At 33.1% G+C, this 17,437-nt stretch overlaps 2 protein-coding genes across 2 annotated transcripts; one reads left to right on the top strand and one right to left on the bottom strand.

Annotated features, from left to right (window-relative positions):
- Nucleotides 1-6,370: 6,370 nt before the first annotated feature.
- On the top strand, nt 6,371-8,108 carry LOC110698610. Its single transcript, XM_021876071.1, has one exon. It carries the CDS (start codon nt 6,889-6,891, stop codon nt 7,642-7,644), a length of 756 nt encoding a protein of 251 aa, XP_021731763.1. The 5' UTR covers nt 6,371-6,888; the 3' UTR covers nt 7,645-8,108.
- Nucleotides 8,109-13,162: 5,054 nt separating this feature from the next.
- LOC110698609 (protein NUCLEAR FUSION DEFECTIVE 4-like) lies at nt 13,163-17,209 on the bottom strand. Its single transcript, XM_021876070.1, has 3 exons — nt 16,407-17,209; nt 14,635-15,527; nt 13,163-14,009 (listed from the first exon to the last, which is right to left on the bottom strand). Exons 1-3 carry the CDS (start codon nt 16,734-16,736, stop codon nt 13,544-13,546), a joined length of 1,689 nt encoding a protein of 562 aa, XP_021731762.1. The 5' UTR covers nt 16,737-17,209; the 3' UTR covers nt 13,163-13,543.
- Between the last annotated feature and the right edge of the window lie 228 nt (nt 17,210-17,437).

Here is a 17,437-nt window from a genome sequence, read left to right as displayed (position 1 = left end):
GGATAATAGAGGTAGATTAATTTTCCATTGAACAAAGCAAAAATACAAATATAATGAGAAACACAACTAAATAAACAAGTAGGAAAATCAGAGAGTAATGAAAGAAGAAATATATTTCGTAATAAATTGGTTAAAAAGTAGGGATGATCTTCTTTAATTTAACTTTAATTCACAAGTTTTAATTTAACGCCAATACTTTAATTAATACAAAATGCAAAATACAAGTATTGTTGTTAAAAAGTTTACCGCCCTCTAGCGTGCGCATGGGGGACATTAAGTTACCACCTTTTCCCATCCACACTTGCTATGAGATAGTTGGCCAATATCAACATTATTTGTGGAATAGGCTCAAAGGCCACTTGTACTATTCCATAATGATTTTTTTTAAAAAAAAGGCATTTTCAATTATTGTTCATTAGATTCATTTTACTTAAGCTATAAGTGAGCTCAAGTTTAGATTCTTTGATTGTTCATGATATATATAATAATTTACTAATGAAATCAATCGTGTTCTTATGTTTAAAAGGAATTGTGTTTGATTAATCTTTGATGTCAGACAACATTCTTATACAATTACTGTTAGTTTTTTATCCGAACCGTTAAATTCGACTGTTTCGAACCGATTCGAAAAGGAACTGAATTGTTAAAAACTAGTTTTTTGGAAACCGAAAACCGACCCCATCCAATTTTTTCCAATCCGAAACTGAACCGAACCGAATTTGTGCGAACCGTTACTAACCCGACCCATAATCAAGCCAAACCGTTACACCCCGAAATTAAAAACATCCTGAACCGATTATGTCTAAACCTGATAGTAACCCGACTCATTTAAACTGAAAACCGTTTAAACCCGGCAAAAATCCAATAAACCTATATCGTTCCAACCCGTAATCCGTTGTGACCGAACCATTTATAATCCGGAACTCGTTGTGACCGAACCGTTTTCAACCCGTAACCCGTTGAGACCAAACTATTTACGACCCATAACCCGTTATGACTGAGTCATTTACAACCCGTAACCGAATATGTTTATGATCTGATCTGTTTCAACCCATTACTTGATAAACTGAACTTATTTATGACTTGACTTGATTATAACATGACCTATTCCTACCCATTATCTGACTAACTTGACTCGATAATCATCCGACTCAATTTTAACCCTATATGATTTGAACTGAAACCCGCTTCAAATTGGGTAAACTCGTTTTCAAACCAACCAAGTTCAATCCAAACCGATTATAACCTGAAACGATAATGATTGGACCCGATTTCCCCCGATCTGTTTTGAACAGAAACCCATTTTCAAACCGACTTAGTTTAACCCAAACTAATTATGATCCGAACCGCGATTACGACCCGACGTGATTAAGACCCGAATTGTTTTTAACCGAAACCCACTTTAAACAGGCTAAACCCATTTTCAAACCAACTCGGTTCAACCCAAACTAATTATGACCCGAACCGACTAGAACCCGACCCGATAAGGACTCGATCTGAATAGAAACTGCAATTAAAAAAAAACCAAATTGAACTGACCCGATAATTCTCAAAACCGACCCAAGCCGACCCGCTAATTATTTCAACCCGTTATAAACCGACATGTTATAACCCGAAACTTATAAACCCAACCCAAATCCGAACTGTTTACCCAAATTGACACCCCTATATACAAGAGATTGTTGTAACTTCCTTATAAATATAGCTTTAGAAAGAAAAACCATTTGCTCGATTTTGCTCCTATAGTATTTGACGTATGTTTAAAATATTACACTATTTTAGGTTCTGTATGTCTTTAACTGTCATTTTGATACATAATACATATTTTTTTTTGAAAGAACATGATACATATCATTATTAGTATAAATAGTCAAGTGAATCTTGTAATATTCGTCTTGATATAAACTTTCAATTATATAAACTTCTTTTATTTTTTACATTAAAAAAAAAATTAATAGTACGTTGTAGATATGCATTCGGAAGGGAAAAAAAATAAAAAAAAATACATTACGATTTAAAAAAAACAAAATTTTAAAATAAAATAAAATTAAAATTCTAGAACTATAATTTAAGGCAATTTGTTACAATTTTAATTTATTAGGTGTAAAATGCCCACATCTATAGTCTATACGTGCCATTAATAGAAAAAAAGAGAGTCAATACTCATCAATAGAGCGTCAGCCTCCTCCTATAGTTAAAAGCATACTTCGTATCATTATGATTTACGAGGACATAGTATAGTACAGTGATTATCATCAATAAATGTACATTTTATTTAAATGCATGTCCTGCAATTTATGCATGGTATGTAGGACTTTTATAGGCGCTGCCCACCACTACGTCCTTTTATCGACTTCATCTGCTAACCTCAATAAAAACTAGAGTTTGGTACTGACTTTTGCCCCATTATTCCCTACTGTACTGTACAGCTTTTCAACGCTTGATTTAATTCTAACCTTATTCCAGTATTTTCTTAGGTACATACGTAACGTTTAATTCTAACCTTAGTACAGTATTTTCTTAGGTACATACGTAACGTTATGTTCCATACTTCCATGAGGTGTCAAAAACTAAATTGGTCAATCCGATTTGAAACCAACTAACTTAAATAAAACCCGACTCAGATTTCAATGTGTATAAATAATAATTTAGCATGACTCAAATTTGAATTAGACTTAGCTCGATTCGACCTCAACAAACTTGATCCAACTTTCCGAATTAACACCTTAGCTTCCGTCTTTGATGTGTGTGTGGACGTGTGGTACGTATATATGTCTTGTATATATAATTTCTCCCGCCCACCTTATCTTTTTCATTAAAACATATCTAATTAGACTAATTTTCGAAGTGCTACTTTGTAAATGACATATTATGATTTATAAGAGACTTTAACTTGTCATTTGTGTTCATTATTGATATATAGATAGACACCTTAATCAGTTACTCGATCTTTGAGGCTTTAATTCACTCATTATTATCTACTTACGACTTTCATTATTTAATTACATATACTACTCCCTCCATCCTTTATTGATAGTCTCTTATGGAAAAAATCACGGAAATTAAGAAACTTAACTAAGAAGTAGTAAAAGTATATTGGAAAGGTAATTTACATTGGGTATGCAAAAAAAAAAAAAAATAGAGAGAGAAAGTAATAAAAGTACATGAAAAACAAAATTTACATGGGGTTCGTTTGGCTTTGCTGTGGTTTTCTGTTTTTTGGTTTTTTATTTTTCAAAATCATATGATATATGTTATGTAATGAATCAAAAACTAGTCAAACTTATTAAAATCATGATAATTTTGAAAACTGACAACAGAAAAGTGGAAATACCTTTTTCTTATTTCCTGTTTTTGGTTTTTTTTTTTTTTTAAAAAAACATAAAACAAAAAACAATGCCAAACAAAAATTTGCACAAATATTGTTGCAAATTGGAGGGAATTTTGGTAAAAAGTTAATACTAATGGTTTTGAAAAAAACAAATGGAACTATTATTTTGGGACTTAAAATTGACCATAAGGGACGGAGGGAGTATGTGATTATAAGTACTTTAATTAGAAAATATGAATTTTAAGTCTCAAGAATGAACATTATTATAGTAGTAATAAGTAAACCAAATACCAATTAACGTTAATCAGTTGAGTCATTATTACTTAATATAAAATTCTTATAAGTAACAAGTGTTATAATGGAGTGGCTTAAACATGATCATTTTATGCATGGAGTATAACTTATATATTAACGTTACCTAATTAAATCCAACTTTTGTTACAAAACACAACAATAATCCAAAAAGTTATAATAGCGACCATTCCAACACTAACTTATTAGCGTTACATAATTAGTTATTAATACGGTAGATATATTTTAACGCAAATGCATGAACATAACAATTATGATGCAATTAGTATAATTAAATATATGGCACGCATTTAACTTATTAACTACTCATTATTAAAGTGAGGTGATGGCAGACAAGGTAACCTGCTACATACCAATACATTATAAAGTCAAAATGATAGCTAAAGATAAGCTCTTTATATTAAGCTTTTGTCGAGACAGTCCATGCATTTTTATATATTGCCTAGATTACAGTAGATCAAGGACGAAGCAATCGATACACATGGTCAATTACTCGTTATAGTTAATGTGATCTTAGAATGTGGTACGGAGTAGTCTTTTTTAATGTTGATCAGCATTTATTTGAGTCAGAAATATTTTTAAGAATGGTAATTTGATGCCGGAGATTGAATCCCGACTATATTATCGTTGCTCGTATCTCTCAAGACTCAAACTATATAATTACTTAAAAAAAGAGGGAGTAATATAAATTGGATAAAGGTGTAGGGTTAGACTTTTTTTAACATGTTTCTTTACATTGTAATATACTCGTACGAAATATAAACTTTTACACTAATTACATCTTTTTGTTTGAATGTTTATTACGAAATTAGATACATACAAATTACATAAGAAAACAATTACTCATCGAGCCTTCTAAAGCGTAAAACTCTATAATTTGCTACAGTTTTTTTAACAAAGGAAGTGTGTTTCATTAAATCAACAAATTATTTTTATGTGCTTGGCTAAAGTGACTACCTAAGGAAAAAATAGAAATTGGATCCAAAGTTTTGTTTTGTTTATATTTTTCCATCTTAGATTTGTTTAGTTCTATGTAGAGGTGTCAATTCAGATAAGCAGTTCGGGTTTGGGTTGAGCTTATCAGTTTCGGGATATAACGGGTTGAAATGATTAGCGGGTCAATTTGGGTCGGTTTTGAAAATCATCAGGTCAGTTCGGTTTGGTTTTTTTTTTATTACGGTTTCTATTCGGGTCGGGTTCTAATCGGGTCGGGTTGTAGTTGGTTCGGGTCATAATTAGTTCAGGTCATAATCAGTTTGGGTTGAATCGGGTCGATTTGAAAATGGGTTTAGCCAGTTTAAAGTGGATTTCGGTTCAAAACCGTTTAGGTTCTAATCGGGTCGGGTTCTAATCGGTTCGGGTCATAATCAGTTTGGGTTAAACTGGGTCGGTTTGAAAATGAGTTTCGGTTCAAAACAGATCGGGTGAAATCGGGGGTCCGATCATTATCGGTTCATGTCATAATCGATTTGGATTGAACTTGGTCGGTTTGAAAACGGGTTCACCCAATTTGAAGCAGGTTTCAGTCCAAATCATATTAGGTTAAAATCGAGTTGGATACTTATCGAGTCGAGTTAGTCAGATAATGGGTAGGAACGGGTCAAGGTAAGTCATAAATAAGTTGGGTTTATTGAGTAGTGGGTTGAAACGGATCAAATCATAAATATATTGGGTTACGGGTTGTAAACGACTCAGTCATAACAGGTTACCGATCGTAAACGGTTCAGTCTCAACGGGTTACGGGTTGGAAACGGTTCGGTCATAATGGGTTACGAGTTATAAATGGTTCGATCGCGACGGGTTACGGGTTGGACCAGTTCAGGTTTATCGGATTTTTGCCGGGGTTAAACGATTTTCGGTTTAGAATGGGTCGGGTTACTATCGGGTTCAGACGTAATTGGTTCGAGTTGTTTTTAGTTTGGCTTGGTAACGGGTCGGGTTAGTAACGGTTCGCACAAATTCGGTTCAATTTAGTTTCGGATCGGTTTTCGGTTTCCAAAAAATAGGTTTTTAATTGTTCAGTTTCTTTTCGGATCGGTTTAAAACAATCGAATTTAATAGTTCGGGTCAGAAATCGACCGCTCTAGTTTTATGTGTCAGATCTATAGGGATTTGTAACATTTGAATCACGTATCTAAAGGAAATTTATGATAACAACAATGTTGCAAAAAAAGAAAAAAAAAAAGTATTGAAAATTTGGAATTCCAATTGTTAGGCAAGCAATTCGTTCTTTCTACTTTTTTTAGAGCCCTTAAAACAAGTTGTACTGTTCAGATAATCAGATCATAATTCGTAAGGATATACTCTTTAATATCACAAATCTAAAACTACAATGATTTTTCCTAGGCCCGTTAAAACAAATAATTTGTCTAAATTATATGGCATATACCTCAAGTTATTACGTATGATTCCTACACATCTTTTGACTTTTACAAGTTTAATTCGACTCCCTCCTTAGCTTTATATACCGTCTTTGACATCAAATACCCAGATATCCTCCCTCACTCTCAAGTGTCCGATTCACAAAAACAAGCTAGATTAACCCATAAAAAATCCGATCCGATAACTTTACTTCATTATCGATTAATAATTAATTAAACATACAAGTCGATTACCCTAATTAATTAAAGTAATAACCATCCAAAAACTCAGTGGACACAACACGTCAAGACCAAAAATATAGTGGGTAACCCCAAATATCTTTACTTTAAATTGCCCTGAGCCCCGTGATTAATGGCATCATACACAATTTTTCTTAAACCTCACTCTTTCAAAATTCTTCTTCATACTTTCCCAAATTTGTAGGAAATGTGGTCATCCTACCTTTATATCTTAAGACCCTACATTCCCATTTTTCACAACTCTTTTATCTTTTGTCACTCTCAAGTTATAAGTTATAACCATGCCTTTTAATTTTTAACAATAAAGTTTGAAATTAAAATCTTCATTCAAATCTTTTATAAATTTATAAATAAAACCCTTCATTATTATCATATTTTCCTTTTTATTATACACTTACAAACCACCCCCAACTGCCCCTTTTCATCATATATAGAATTTCTACATTTCCATAACAACTTATTATTAATTATTGTACACTTATTATTTTAGTATAACACACTATTACACACTTCAAATTGTTGCTTCCTCCTTTACAATATTCCTAACTTGGAAAATCTTGAAGGTCTAGCTCGTTTCGTGTACAACGGTTGCATTAGATATCTTCGGAAAAGTTTTTTTTAGTCATGGATTGGTATTCATGGTTATCAAAAACAGGGTTAGAGTCATCAATAGTATATGAATATGGGCTAGCATTTGCACAAAATGAGCTAGAAAAAGAGGATATATCATATTTCAACCATGAATTTCTTCAAAGTATGGGAATTACAATAGCCAAACATAGGCTAGAAATTCTTAAGTTAGCGAGAAGAGAGAAAAATCAAGCACAAAGTTTAAGCTTAAGCTTGAAGCATCCAATGGCAAAACTCTTTGTTGCTTTGAAAAAGACCAAAAAGTCCTTGGCTAATTACATAGCAACTTTGGTACATAGGGAAAATGATGGAAGAGCACTAATTGTTTTGTCAAACAAGAAGAAGATCAACAAGAAGAGTAAAATCGGCGGCGGCGGCGGCGGAGGTGGTGGTGGGATAAGCTATAGTTCAAGATGGAAGAAGGCAATGATGATGAGGAGTAGTAGTAGGAAATTAGTGATGGTTAATAGTAATTATCAAGATAGATTAATGCTCACTAATGGTGATTATTTGGGTGATTATGATAATAATAATCATGATTATGTTGATGGTGAAGGTGATCATGATTCAGTGGTTGTGTCATCACCTAAGCTTGATAGTTACTCAAGTCCTTTGATGTATGATCTTCATCAAAATAATAAGGAAGATAATAATAAAGTTTGTGATGATCAAGAAGATGATGAATATTGGACTCCTGCTCTTGAAGAAATCAGGTGGGATGCGATGTTTCAAGATTTAAAACCCACTTAATTTTTCAGAATTTTGTGGGTTCTTTTTAAATTTTAATTTTTTTTTTTTTTTTTTTAATTTGTGTGTGGAATGTTGAAAGATTTTTTTTTTTTTTTTTTCTTTTCATTTTGACTGTTTATTTCCATAATTTGAGGTTGAAAAGTAGATAGAATTTGACTTCAATAATTTTTGGGTTTTGGTGAAAAAGAAATAATCAACTTTATGGAAAAAAAAAAAAAAAAAAAGTTGAGGGTGGAATTTAGTAAGAAGATAGAATTGTAGGTGCTTTAGATGTCAAAGTAATATTTTATATTATGTATGTAATCTTAGACATAATTATTATGAGTGTAGAAAATATGTTTATCTTTGTGACTGATATGAGTTTGGATTTTGAGTTAGACCATATCAGATTCTGTAGCTCAGCTGTGTGAGAATGTATTAGATAATAATATAATAAAAAGTTCATGATTTTGATTTTCCTGTAATGTTGTAATCCTTCTTACTTTCTTTGTCTGGCATATCAAATTAATTGTTAATATCGATAGTGTGATTTGAACTAATAATACAGTGACTTTATTAGGACAGGGGTAGTATGATTTAGACTGATTGATAGCTAGAATTGTTGTTGGGATGATTATGTTGTTGGCAGTTTTATTTGTTAATTTTTGGTAGCAATTTACCCTGATACTGTTGCTTTTACTGCAAATGTTCAGCATCCTATGAACATTAATTTACAAAGTGTAGGTGGAAAAGATGTACAGTTAGCACTCTTTTGAAGAATCTGATATAATGAGCAGTATGATAAAATACACAATATACATTTGATGTTTTTTTTTTCCTTCATGTTCTCAAGTAATCTGCACATACAGTATATATGTCTTTTTAGTTGTTCCAATTTTATCAGATGTTTCCGAACAGAAGAGAAACATCCTTTTAAGTCGAAAGAGTCAATAGATCGATAATTATGTTTTCTTTAAGCTCTTAGTAGTTAGTCTTCAGTGTTGGTTCGCAGTATAATCAAACACCAATAAAGTATAATCAGTGATGTGGTGTTGTATCTCAAATAACATTTATTAACTCCCCTGTACTGTAGAGTTACATCTCCAAATCCCCTGATTATATACTCAAAATTAATGCTATCTTCTAATCATTTGCATGCAAAATTATGAGACCAACATTTGAATTGGTGTTTATTGCTTAATTTTATGTTTTTTTGAGTGAAATTTGTACAAGAGCAGAGTGTTTAATTGTGCAGATGATCGAAATTAAATGTTGTGTGCACACTAATTAAGTAATCGTTGTGTAATTTCTCCTCGTCGCACCCTCCTAACTTATTGTGTCAATAAAAATAATTGCAACTAAATAGAAACAAGGACTCAAGGAGGATCTAAGTAGTATATTGATTTTTATTCGAAAAAAAAGAAAAAAAAAAGACCTTGCTTTCAGATACTCTTTTCCAATTAAGAAGTATGCCGCCAAAAATCTATGGAATGCAACATAATTATGAAATCATTGTTATTCTAAGGTGGCTCTGATTGTTGAAACCTATTTTAGTCCACTTGTGAGTATTCAACATCGGATAAAAAGAAGAGATAGTTCCACTTTATATGATACAGGAGTTATTCCTATTATCACCAATAGATTTTAGTGAGAGTGAATGATAGCTCAATTAGTTAGAGCTTCCTTCCCGGTTCTAGGGATCCTATGATCGATTTTCAATTTCTCATCATCCGCTCTTGTGGCTCTCTAAATAACAATAAAAGACCAATTGGTTTTACTCTAGTATAGAACCTCTTTTGACCTTGTTGTTAGTGAATCGAACTCTCCTCCTCCTTATTCGGGTTGTCTAGGCCCATTTTATGTCATCTCATAATATATCACTAACATATTATGGGCTTCAACTGGCAATCATCTTTAACGTGGTTTATTGTTTTTTTTTTCAATTGAATTTCTAAATTGAACCTATTATTTAATCAATTTCAATCTTTTTTATTTGGATAATAAAAATTAAATGTGTTAAATTTTTATTCTAATATAATTTTAATTTTATGACAATTACGTATTTTATTTGTTATAATTCGAAGTATCATTCACTTTTCATTGTCCATATTTAATTTTATTATTATTATTTTTTAATCTAATTCAATTATTTTCTTTTTTCAATGGATTTCTAAATAGAAACTCTTATTTACATGTAAGGGGAAAAAAGTTTCAAATTAGGGTTTCAATCAAATTATAAAAGAAGTTAAACTTAAACCTCTCTTCTTTCCTAAACCCTTTAGCATCTTATTATTTGACATACGCTCTCTATATATTACTTAGCTCTACCCGGCCACTTCCTCCGATCCTTCAATTTCTTCATTGATGGCTTTAATTGTCCCAAACATGGATGAACCCTCAAAACACCTCTTATCATGGTTAACATCCCAACTCGATCACACTCACACCCACCAACTATCTTCAATGGAAGACTCAAGTCAAATCCGTGCTCATCGGCTTAGACTTATTCGACAAACATATCGACGGCACCTTTCCATTACCATCCACGACCATTCTAACCCCCGCTTATCAAACATGGTTTCGCCAAGATAAACTAATCTTTGGTGCTCTTATTGGTACCATATCATATGATCTCTTTCCTCTTGTTTCGCAAGCCAAAACAACTCATGAATTGTGGGATATACTAGCCTAAACATATGATAAACCTAAACCTAAACCAACGCAGGGCAAATCAGTGAGTTTTCGATCTCCATATTGTTTTTCAAAGTAGATCGAATTATTTTAGTCGGATTACTTGTTGATACGTTTTTGTCGTGTTTATTTTACCTAAGTTAAAAACATACACATGTTAAATAAGTCATATTTTCTTGAATATTAACTTTTTATAATTTTTGTCTATTGATTATTGAAAGATATTGATATTATTTAAAATAATCATTTCATTTCCTTGTTTCATATTTAGTACACATTTGTTATTGTCAATTCATAATTTCAATAATGCTTTATATACGTGAATCGAATTAAGTACAATTAATTGTCAAAGTAGAGAAGAAGTTTTATTTTGGTACAAAAGATTTCATGCACAAAAGTATTATTATTATTATTTTGACGAATAATCCATGATATATTACCATGTTATGATCATTTTTTTGGTTTTTTATTGACACGTTTTGATTGAGGAAGACTATTCAATGACTCATTGACTTGCCATATGTGATGTTTATATTTTTTTGGTTTTTTAATCGATGGTTCTAGTTTAAATACATATAATTAAGGGTTGAAATTGGTGATATATTATTTTTTAATATTAACACTTTATAATTTCTCTAATTGAAAGATAGTGATATTTGAAATAATGCATGATTTCAATATCAATTATCAAAATCTTTGATAATAGAGAACTTAGAGAAGTTGTTATGATACAAAGATTAATTACTTATTAATATAGACAAACTAGTTTGTAGAGAAAGAACAATGTGAAAGAAGGCGAACGAATGGACCGACTTAGCAACTTACCGTATGATATCATGGTACACATATTATCTTTTGTAGACGTAAAAACAGCAGCAAGAAGTAGCCTTGTTTCCAAGAGACGGAGGTATGTTTGGACTCAATTAGTTAATCTAGTTTTCGAGGCCCCGGAATCTTATGACTCTTGCCCGCAACAACTTATTAAAGGAGCTAATGATACTCAAGTAGAAAAATTTTGTACAATGGTTAACAAGGTTATGACCGCGAATTGTGCAACGTTTCTGAATTCCTTCCGAATACGTTTTCCTCTAAAGAAACCCACCCCGAATGAGATTGATAATAGGTTAATAAATTTCTTTTATCCTCTAAGGAACTCCAATCTTGGTGATATTAATAAGTGGATTCAATTCGCCTTAATAAAAAAGGTTCGGAACTTTGAGTTGAACTTGTCAGATTTCTATGAGAATAAAAATGTTCATAATAATAGTTACACAATTTAGAAGGACTTTTTCCTAATTCGCCCGGTTTATAATGATCATCTTAATACCTTACAATCTAACGGCGAGGTCATTAAGGAACTACTTAAGGCCAAGTTTTGATCCTACACAACATCAACATCAACATCTCGTTGTTTCCTCCCTCAAGCTGAAATACTTGGAGATAAGTCACTGCTGTGACATAAAGTCTGTAAAGATTTATGCTCCAAAACTTACTTCGTTTACATATTTCGCAACTTATGAATGTGACTTTTGGAGATGATTATTGCTTTCACATTCTTTATAGTTTGCATCTTCTTTCATCTTTCTCATGTCGACTTCAGAAACTCGCTATTCATTGGTATCAGGTTAGTTGTGAAGAAACATCGCGTCTTATCATCATAAGACCACTTTTATATGTGGTCTGAGTCACTGCAAATATGTGACCCTAAGGTGGTTTTATGGTGGTAAGATAATTTTAATTATAAAGTTTGTATAATTTACTCGGTTTTGGATTGATGTTCTTCCAAATTTGTATGTAGAAGAATCGTCTTCCATATGGATTGCAGATGATCCTTAAAGACAAACTTAGGTCTTTTGTTGAGAAATGCCCTGTGTTGCATACCTTCAAGTTGGAGGTATGATTATTTTGATGCACTTTTTAATTTATAAACTTGAAGGTGTCGAGATGTTACTTAAAAGTCTAAGAGATTAGATTCTCGATTTGAGGTCTTTCATTGAGAAATGCCCTATGTTGCATACCTTCAAATTGGAGGTACAATTATATTGATGCACTTTTTAATTTATGTACTTTAAGGTGTCGAGACTTAAAAGTCTAAGATATTACATTGATAATCTCGTCTACATCAATTTTCTTTTTTTAAATAATCCTTTATTTTTAATGATGCACTTTCCTTTCAAGGCAACAGTAATGTGTATTGACTAGTTTAAGTTGGTTTGCAGCTGTGGCCTTTGTCGCAACAACCAGTGCCAATGTCAGGACAAAGGGATGTTAAGATTAATTACGAGATGCGTAAACATAATAAACTCAAGGTTTCAGAGATTGTTGGATTTGATGGAAGTGCATCTCTTGCTGAGTTTGTGTTTTGTGTCACTCAAAATGCTCCGATGCTAAAGAAGATTATTTGTGATCCTCGCTGTCCCCGATCAAAGGGAAATGCTCACAAATGGTATGACCTTACATACATTGATAGATTAGCCCCCGCAAGAGGACAAGCCAAGTTGCTTGCGAAGCAAATTGGAGGAGGCATTGATGTGGTGATTCTTTGAATGATCGATATTCTTCTCTTATACCCCTTCCATCCCAAAATAAATTACCCGTTTCTTGTTAGGGTGTAATTTTTTTTTTAGAAAAGCACGAATACTTACTCTTAAGTATATAATGTTCTTTGAATTCATCTTGTTGTCACGGTCGACTTCAAGTCCCTCAAATAGTAACCAATGGACTGAATGAAGGTCTGCTCCCTGTTTATAAAGCTCCTCTGATCTTGCTGAGTGGCCTTTGTTAATATGGTACAGTACGACCATTTTGAAGTCGGTGTTTATAAGGAAAAAAAAAATACTTAAAACATGAAAGCAATAGATGTCATTTACTTGATTTCATTTATAAAGGAGTATAGAAAGATTGTACATAACATTGTTAGGACGATGACCACTGGATCTTATCCAATTGTGAATCCAGTTGTGAAAACGCGAAAAACTTATTAAGACAAGCGTCTAGAGCAATGTCTGACAGCAGACACTGAAAATTTTGAATACAAATAAGTATAACATTCAACTGGAAATCACAGGGCAAATAAAATCATTGCTCTCTGGGTTTCCAAAGTTCAAGTAGAATAAAAAATGACACTAGTTACCTCACAAAATGTACCAGACCAATTTTACGAAGGAGTACATGTGTAGTATGTAGCACAGGATTAATCTGATCTACAATTTCTGCAGCCACCTTCTCATCAATGATCTGATCTTTGACGTGAACGAAAAGAACCTCCAGCATAAAGCATTTGATATACTGGTCTGATTCTTAGTGTAAGTATTATGCTTAATAAGGATCCCAACCCACAAAGTCCAGCAAGAACTAAGAATGTAAGCTTAAAGCAAGAAGCCCCGATGCAGATTGATACTCCTTGTTTGTTGGCTTCGGCATCATATACATGACCAGCAAGCATTCCTGAGAAAAGCAGAGCACCAATGGGATTGCCAAACTGTATAAAGTTGTAAATAACGCCAAAATGTTTAAGACCAAATAGCTCAGAGGCTGTTGGAATCATTATTGCAGTCTGAACTCCGTAGCAGATCCCAAGCGATGCAGTTGCCACAAGAAGGGTACCGGTGAGAGCATATGCATAAAAAAGGAATGCTACGACCATAATCAGTTGAGTAACTGTCATCCAAACAGTCCGAGGAATTAAATGTAATCTGCAAAGCAAATATTTAGCAGTCAGTTCATGCTCCAGGAGTTCAAGTCCAGAATATCTTTGTTTGTTTTCAGTCAAACAGCTGTGCACTAGCACAATTTTGTGGGGGATGTAACTTTTCATGGATATGATACTTGGTACGGGTATAAACTAACTTATGCTTTCAAGTTGTAGATACAGATCCAATATAAAAATTTCCCCCAAACAAAAAGAAAAAACTCTTAACATAATACTACGTATGTAGTACTTTAAAGTGACTTTTCATGGACTAGGACTTCTAAGAGTTCTAATATAATGCTTGCACTTACTAGCAGATCATTTCATATGGCTATGAATTGAAAAATGGGTTGAACATCATATTTATGCAAATGGTCATAAAATAGAGCATCAACTCCCAAGATATTCAGAAGTAGACTAGGATTCTGTTTGAATTGTAACATGGTCATCTCTACCTGACCCACTGGACTGAAATTGGTCTTGCAAAATCATATTTGGGCAAATGGTTATGAAGGCTGAAGATTGACGAACATTAACTATAGCTGTTATGAAGCTAAAACGAGAATTTATTAAATTGAACAGTGAAACATCATCAATTTCCCATGAAGCAAATCAGAAAACATTATCACCTGACGAAATATTCTGAAACGGCACCTCCACCCAGGCGTCCAACAAAATTGCAGATAGAAAATAGGGACAAGAGTACGGTTGTGTCATGCTCTTCTTGGGCATAACCTATTTGAGCCAAATTGTTAAGAACAGTCACTCCAGTACCAACTCCTAGAAAGTACACAACCCACAAAAGCCAAAAATCGGCCTTGATCAAAACATCACGGAAAGTAAAATCATCTCCTCTACGGGGTCTCCTTTTTTGTTTTACAGCACCCTCTCCAACAGCTAGAAGGATGTCCAAATCAGAAGCATCTTCACCCTCTCGAAAACCCCCAAATTCTGAAGAAGATTTTACCAGCAAGGATTCTGTTTGTATCGATTCATCTGTATCTGACACCAATTTGTCTGAAGAATCAACAGGTCCAGTAAGTTTGTTTTTGGAGGGAAATAATGTCATCTTGATAGGGATTGCAAGAGGAGCCATCATTAATATAACCATAGCAACAATAAACGCATAGCAAACAGCTCTCCGGACAGAAAGTTTATCAGCAATAATTGTCGTTGTGAGGAGATAAATTCCGAGAAATATACTTGCCCCTTGAGTAAATAGGAAATGACTTTTTTCAGAAGTGTCCTCTCCAGATGCTGGTGTACAAGGTCTGATGAAGTACATCATGGAAAAGCATATGATTGGGATGCCGATAGTGAGGAAAAGGAGTAGGGCAGTATCAGATTTTTTAAGCACCATACCATATATCTCTGTATATATTGCAGCACTAAGACCAACATAACCCTTCAGAAGACCAGCAACTGTGCCCCTACTCAGAGGGAAGTTCCTCATGTTGGTGACAAGAACAGCTGTCCCAAAAAATGCACTGCTATTAGCCCCAATAACCATTGCAAGCCACAGCTGATCATAGAAACGGGTTGGAGTTACAGAAACATCATGAGAGTGATGCCTAATACAATCGTCAAACTAGAGAACAAAAGGAACCAATTTGGCACCAGTGCAGAACAAAGTTTGTGGATCTAATATATAGTTTACAATATAATGTCAAACTAGTAGAAAATTTTTTATTTTAATAATTGAAAGCAGCAATTTTGATAAGTTTAACCCAAAATTCCAGCATAAGAAAATGGGAAGCATGGACATCAATCTTGAAGCAACTCTAAATAATAAAAATTGCATAAAGTTCTCTCATTGCACAGCATTTAACCATCCTCTCATATATAAAAAATCTGTATATTTAGAATTTACATGTCAATGTCTCTAATTTCAAATGTATTCTTTTCCTTTATAAAATATACTGCCTCTATGGTTACTGCTCAATAAATTGCCATTCCTACAACTCCGTATAATCTATAGATTCCGAATTCATTTTTACCAAAGGAATAATTGCTCTAAATTTTACAATACCACAACAGGACTACTAATAACATACTTCACGTCTCTTAATATAAACCCAGGTCTTCATTATACACCCAAGGCTATTTTTTCCGCACATTTACTCATTTTCACACTCCTAAGGGTAAAAAATGAGTGGCTAAGAAGTAAGACTTTCAAAAATCAATTTCAAGTAATGCAATAAGCCAATAAGAATCTAAGATAAAACCCCATAAAACCAATCAATTTCACTATTGGGTACTAAAATAAAGAACACACAATACACGTGAAAATCGTCAATATCTATCAACTTCAGATTCCAAGACTTGAACTTTTTCACACACCAACCAAATCAAAATCAAAATCAAAATTTCAAATGAGAAATTAAGAAAAAGAAGTTCATACCAACCAAAAAGGCAAATTGGAAAGAGTCTGAGAAACAGCAAGCCAAAGAAGTCCATAACCCAGAAAACAACCCAAAGCACCAAAAGAAAGAACAACCCAAGGTGAAAACTTGTTACAAGCAATGCCTGGCAAAATTCCAACACTTTCACCAATATCATTTGCAACACCCAGAATTGTAATCTGCTGTTGTGTAAAACCCAGTACAGATTTCAATGAAGGTGAAAAAAGAGGGAAATTATATGAATTTCCTGCTGAAAATTCAACCCAAACTGCTGCTGCTAACCCTATCCATGGTGGTCTTGTACCAGATTTTAGTGCAAGTTCTGGCATTTTTTTTTCCCACTAGTTTTCTTTTCTGGGTTTGTTAAATTCTGACAAAGATCGGATTTTTTTTTTTTTGTTACTATTTGAGCATATCCTAAAATGAGGCTGAAGATACTTGATTTCAATATATAGTAACAATTATTTGTTTGGAGTTTGCAGTTTGGCACGTTTCCACTTCCACCTACTCAATTTTTTTTTAAGTAAGATTCAAAGTTTTTGTGTTTGTTGTTTTTGGAATATGAATGATTGATTGAATGAAAGGGGGATTGAAGCGGGAGGATAGTAGCTACTTGCTCAGTTGGAGGTTGGATTTATTACCAGAGACCCCAATTTGGCAATAATCCTTTGCCGTGTTTCTCTATCTTTCAATTTTATACAGTAGTTTCTGCCTAAGCAGCTCATTTGTCACGAGATGTTGTTATTATACGACCTCTGTTTCTTATTATGTACAACAAAGGGGTATTATTTGTCCGATATAAAATATTTCTTTGTTGTACTATTAAAAATTACAAATTTCTACTCTGTTCCTTATTAATTGCGGGATATGAAATTTTGCACTTGTTACTGCACATCTTATATCATTAATATTCTCTTCATTTCTTTTTATGGGTCATATTATAACTTTACACGTTTGTCAATACACCTATTTAAACATTAACTAATGTTTAGCCCAGACGATGTCCCAGATCTATACATTAAACATTATT

The sequence above is a fragment of the Chenopodium quinoa genome, unplaced genomic scaffold (assembly GCF_001683475.1).
Source record: "Chenopodium quinoa cultivar QQ74 unplaced genomic scaffold, ASM168347v1, whole genome shotgun sequence".
Classification (NCBI taxonomy): Eukaryota; Viridiplantae; Streptophyta; class Magnoliopsida; order Caryophyllales; family Amaranthaceae; genus Chenopodium; species Chenopodium quinoa.
Note: the sequence above shows the minus strand (reverse complement) of the source record. Positions and strands in the feature narration are given on the sequence as shown.

What these genes read in the sequence shown, in the direction of transcription:
- LOC110698609 (XM_021876070.1), bottom strand. Translation starts at nt 16,736, where the DNA reads ATGCCAGAACTTGCACTAAAATCTGGTACAAGACCACCATGGATAGGG. An exon ending in CCAATTTGCCTTTTTGGTTG is followed by an intron (nt 15,528 to 16,406) that starts GTATGAACTTCT and finishes TTCTATGATCAG; the next exon opens with CTGTGGCTTGCAATGGTTAT. An exon ending in GTTTCAGAATATTTCGTCAG is followed by an intron (nt 14,010 to 14,634) that starts GTGATAATGTTT and finishes TTTGCTTTGCAG; the next exon opens with ATTACATTTAATTCCTCGGA.
- LOC110698610 (XM_021876071.1), top strand. Translation starts at nt 6,889, where the DNA reads ATGGATTGGTATTCATGGTTATCAAAAACAGGGTTAGAGTCATCAATA.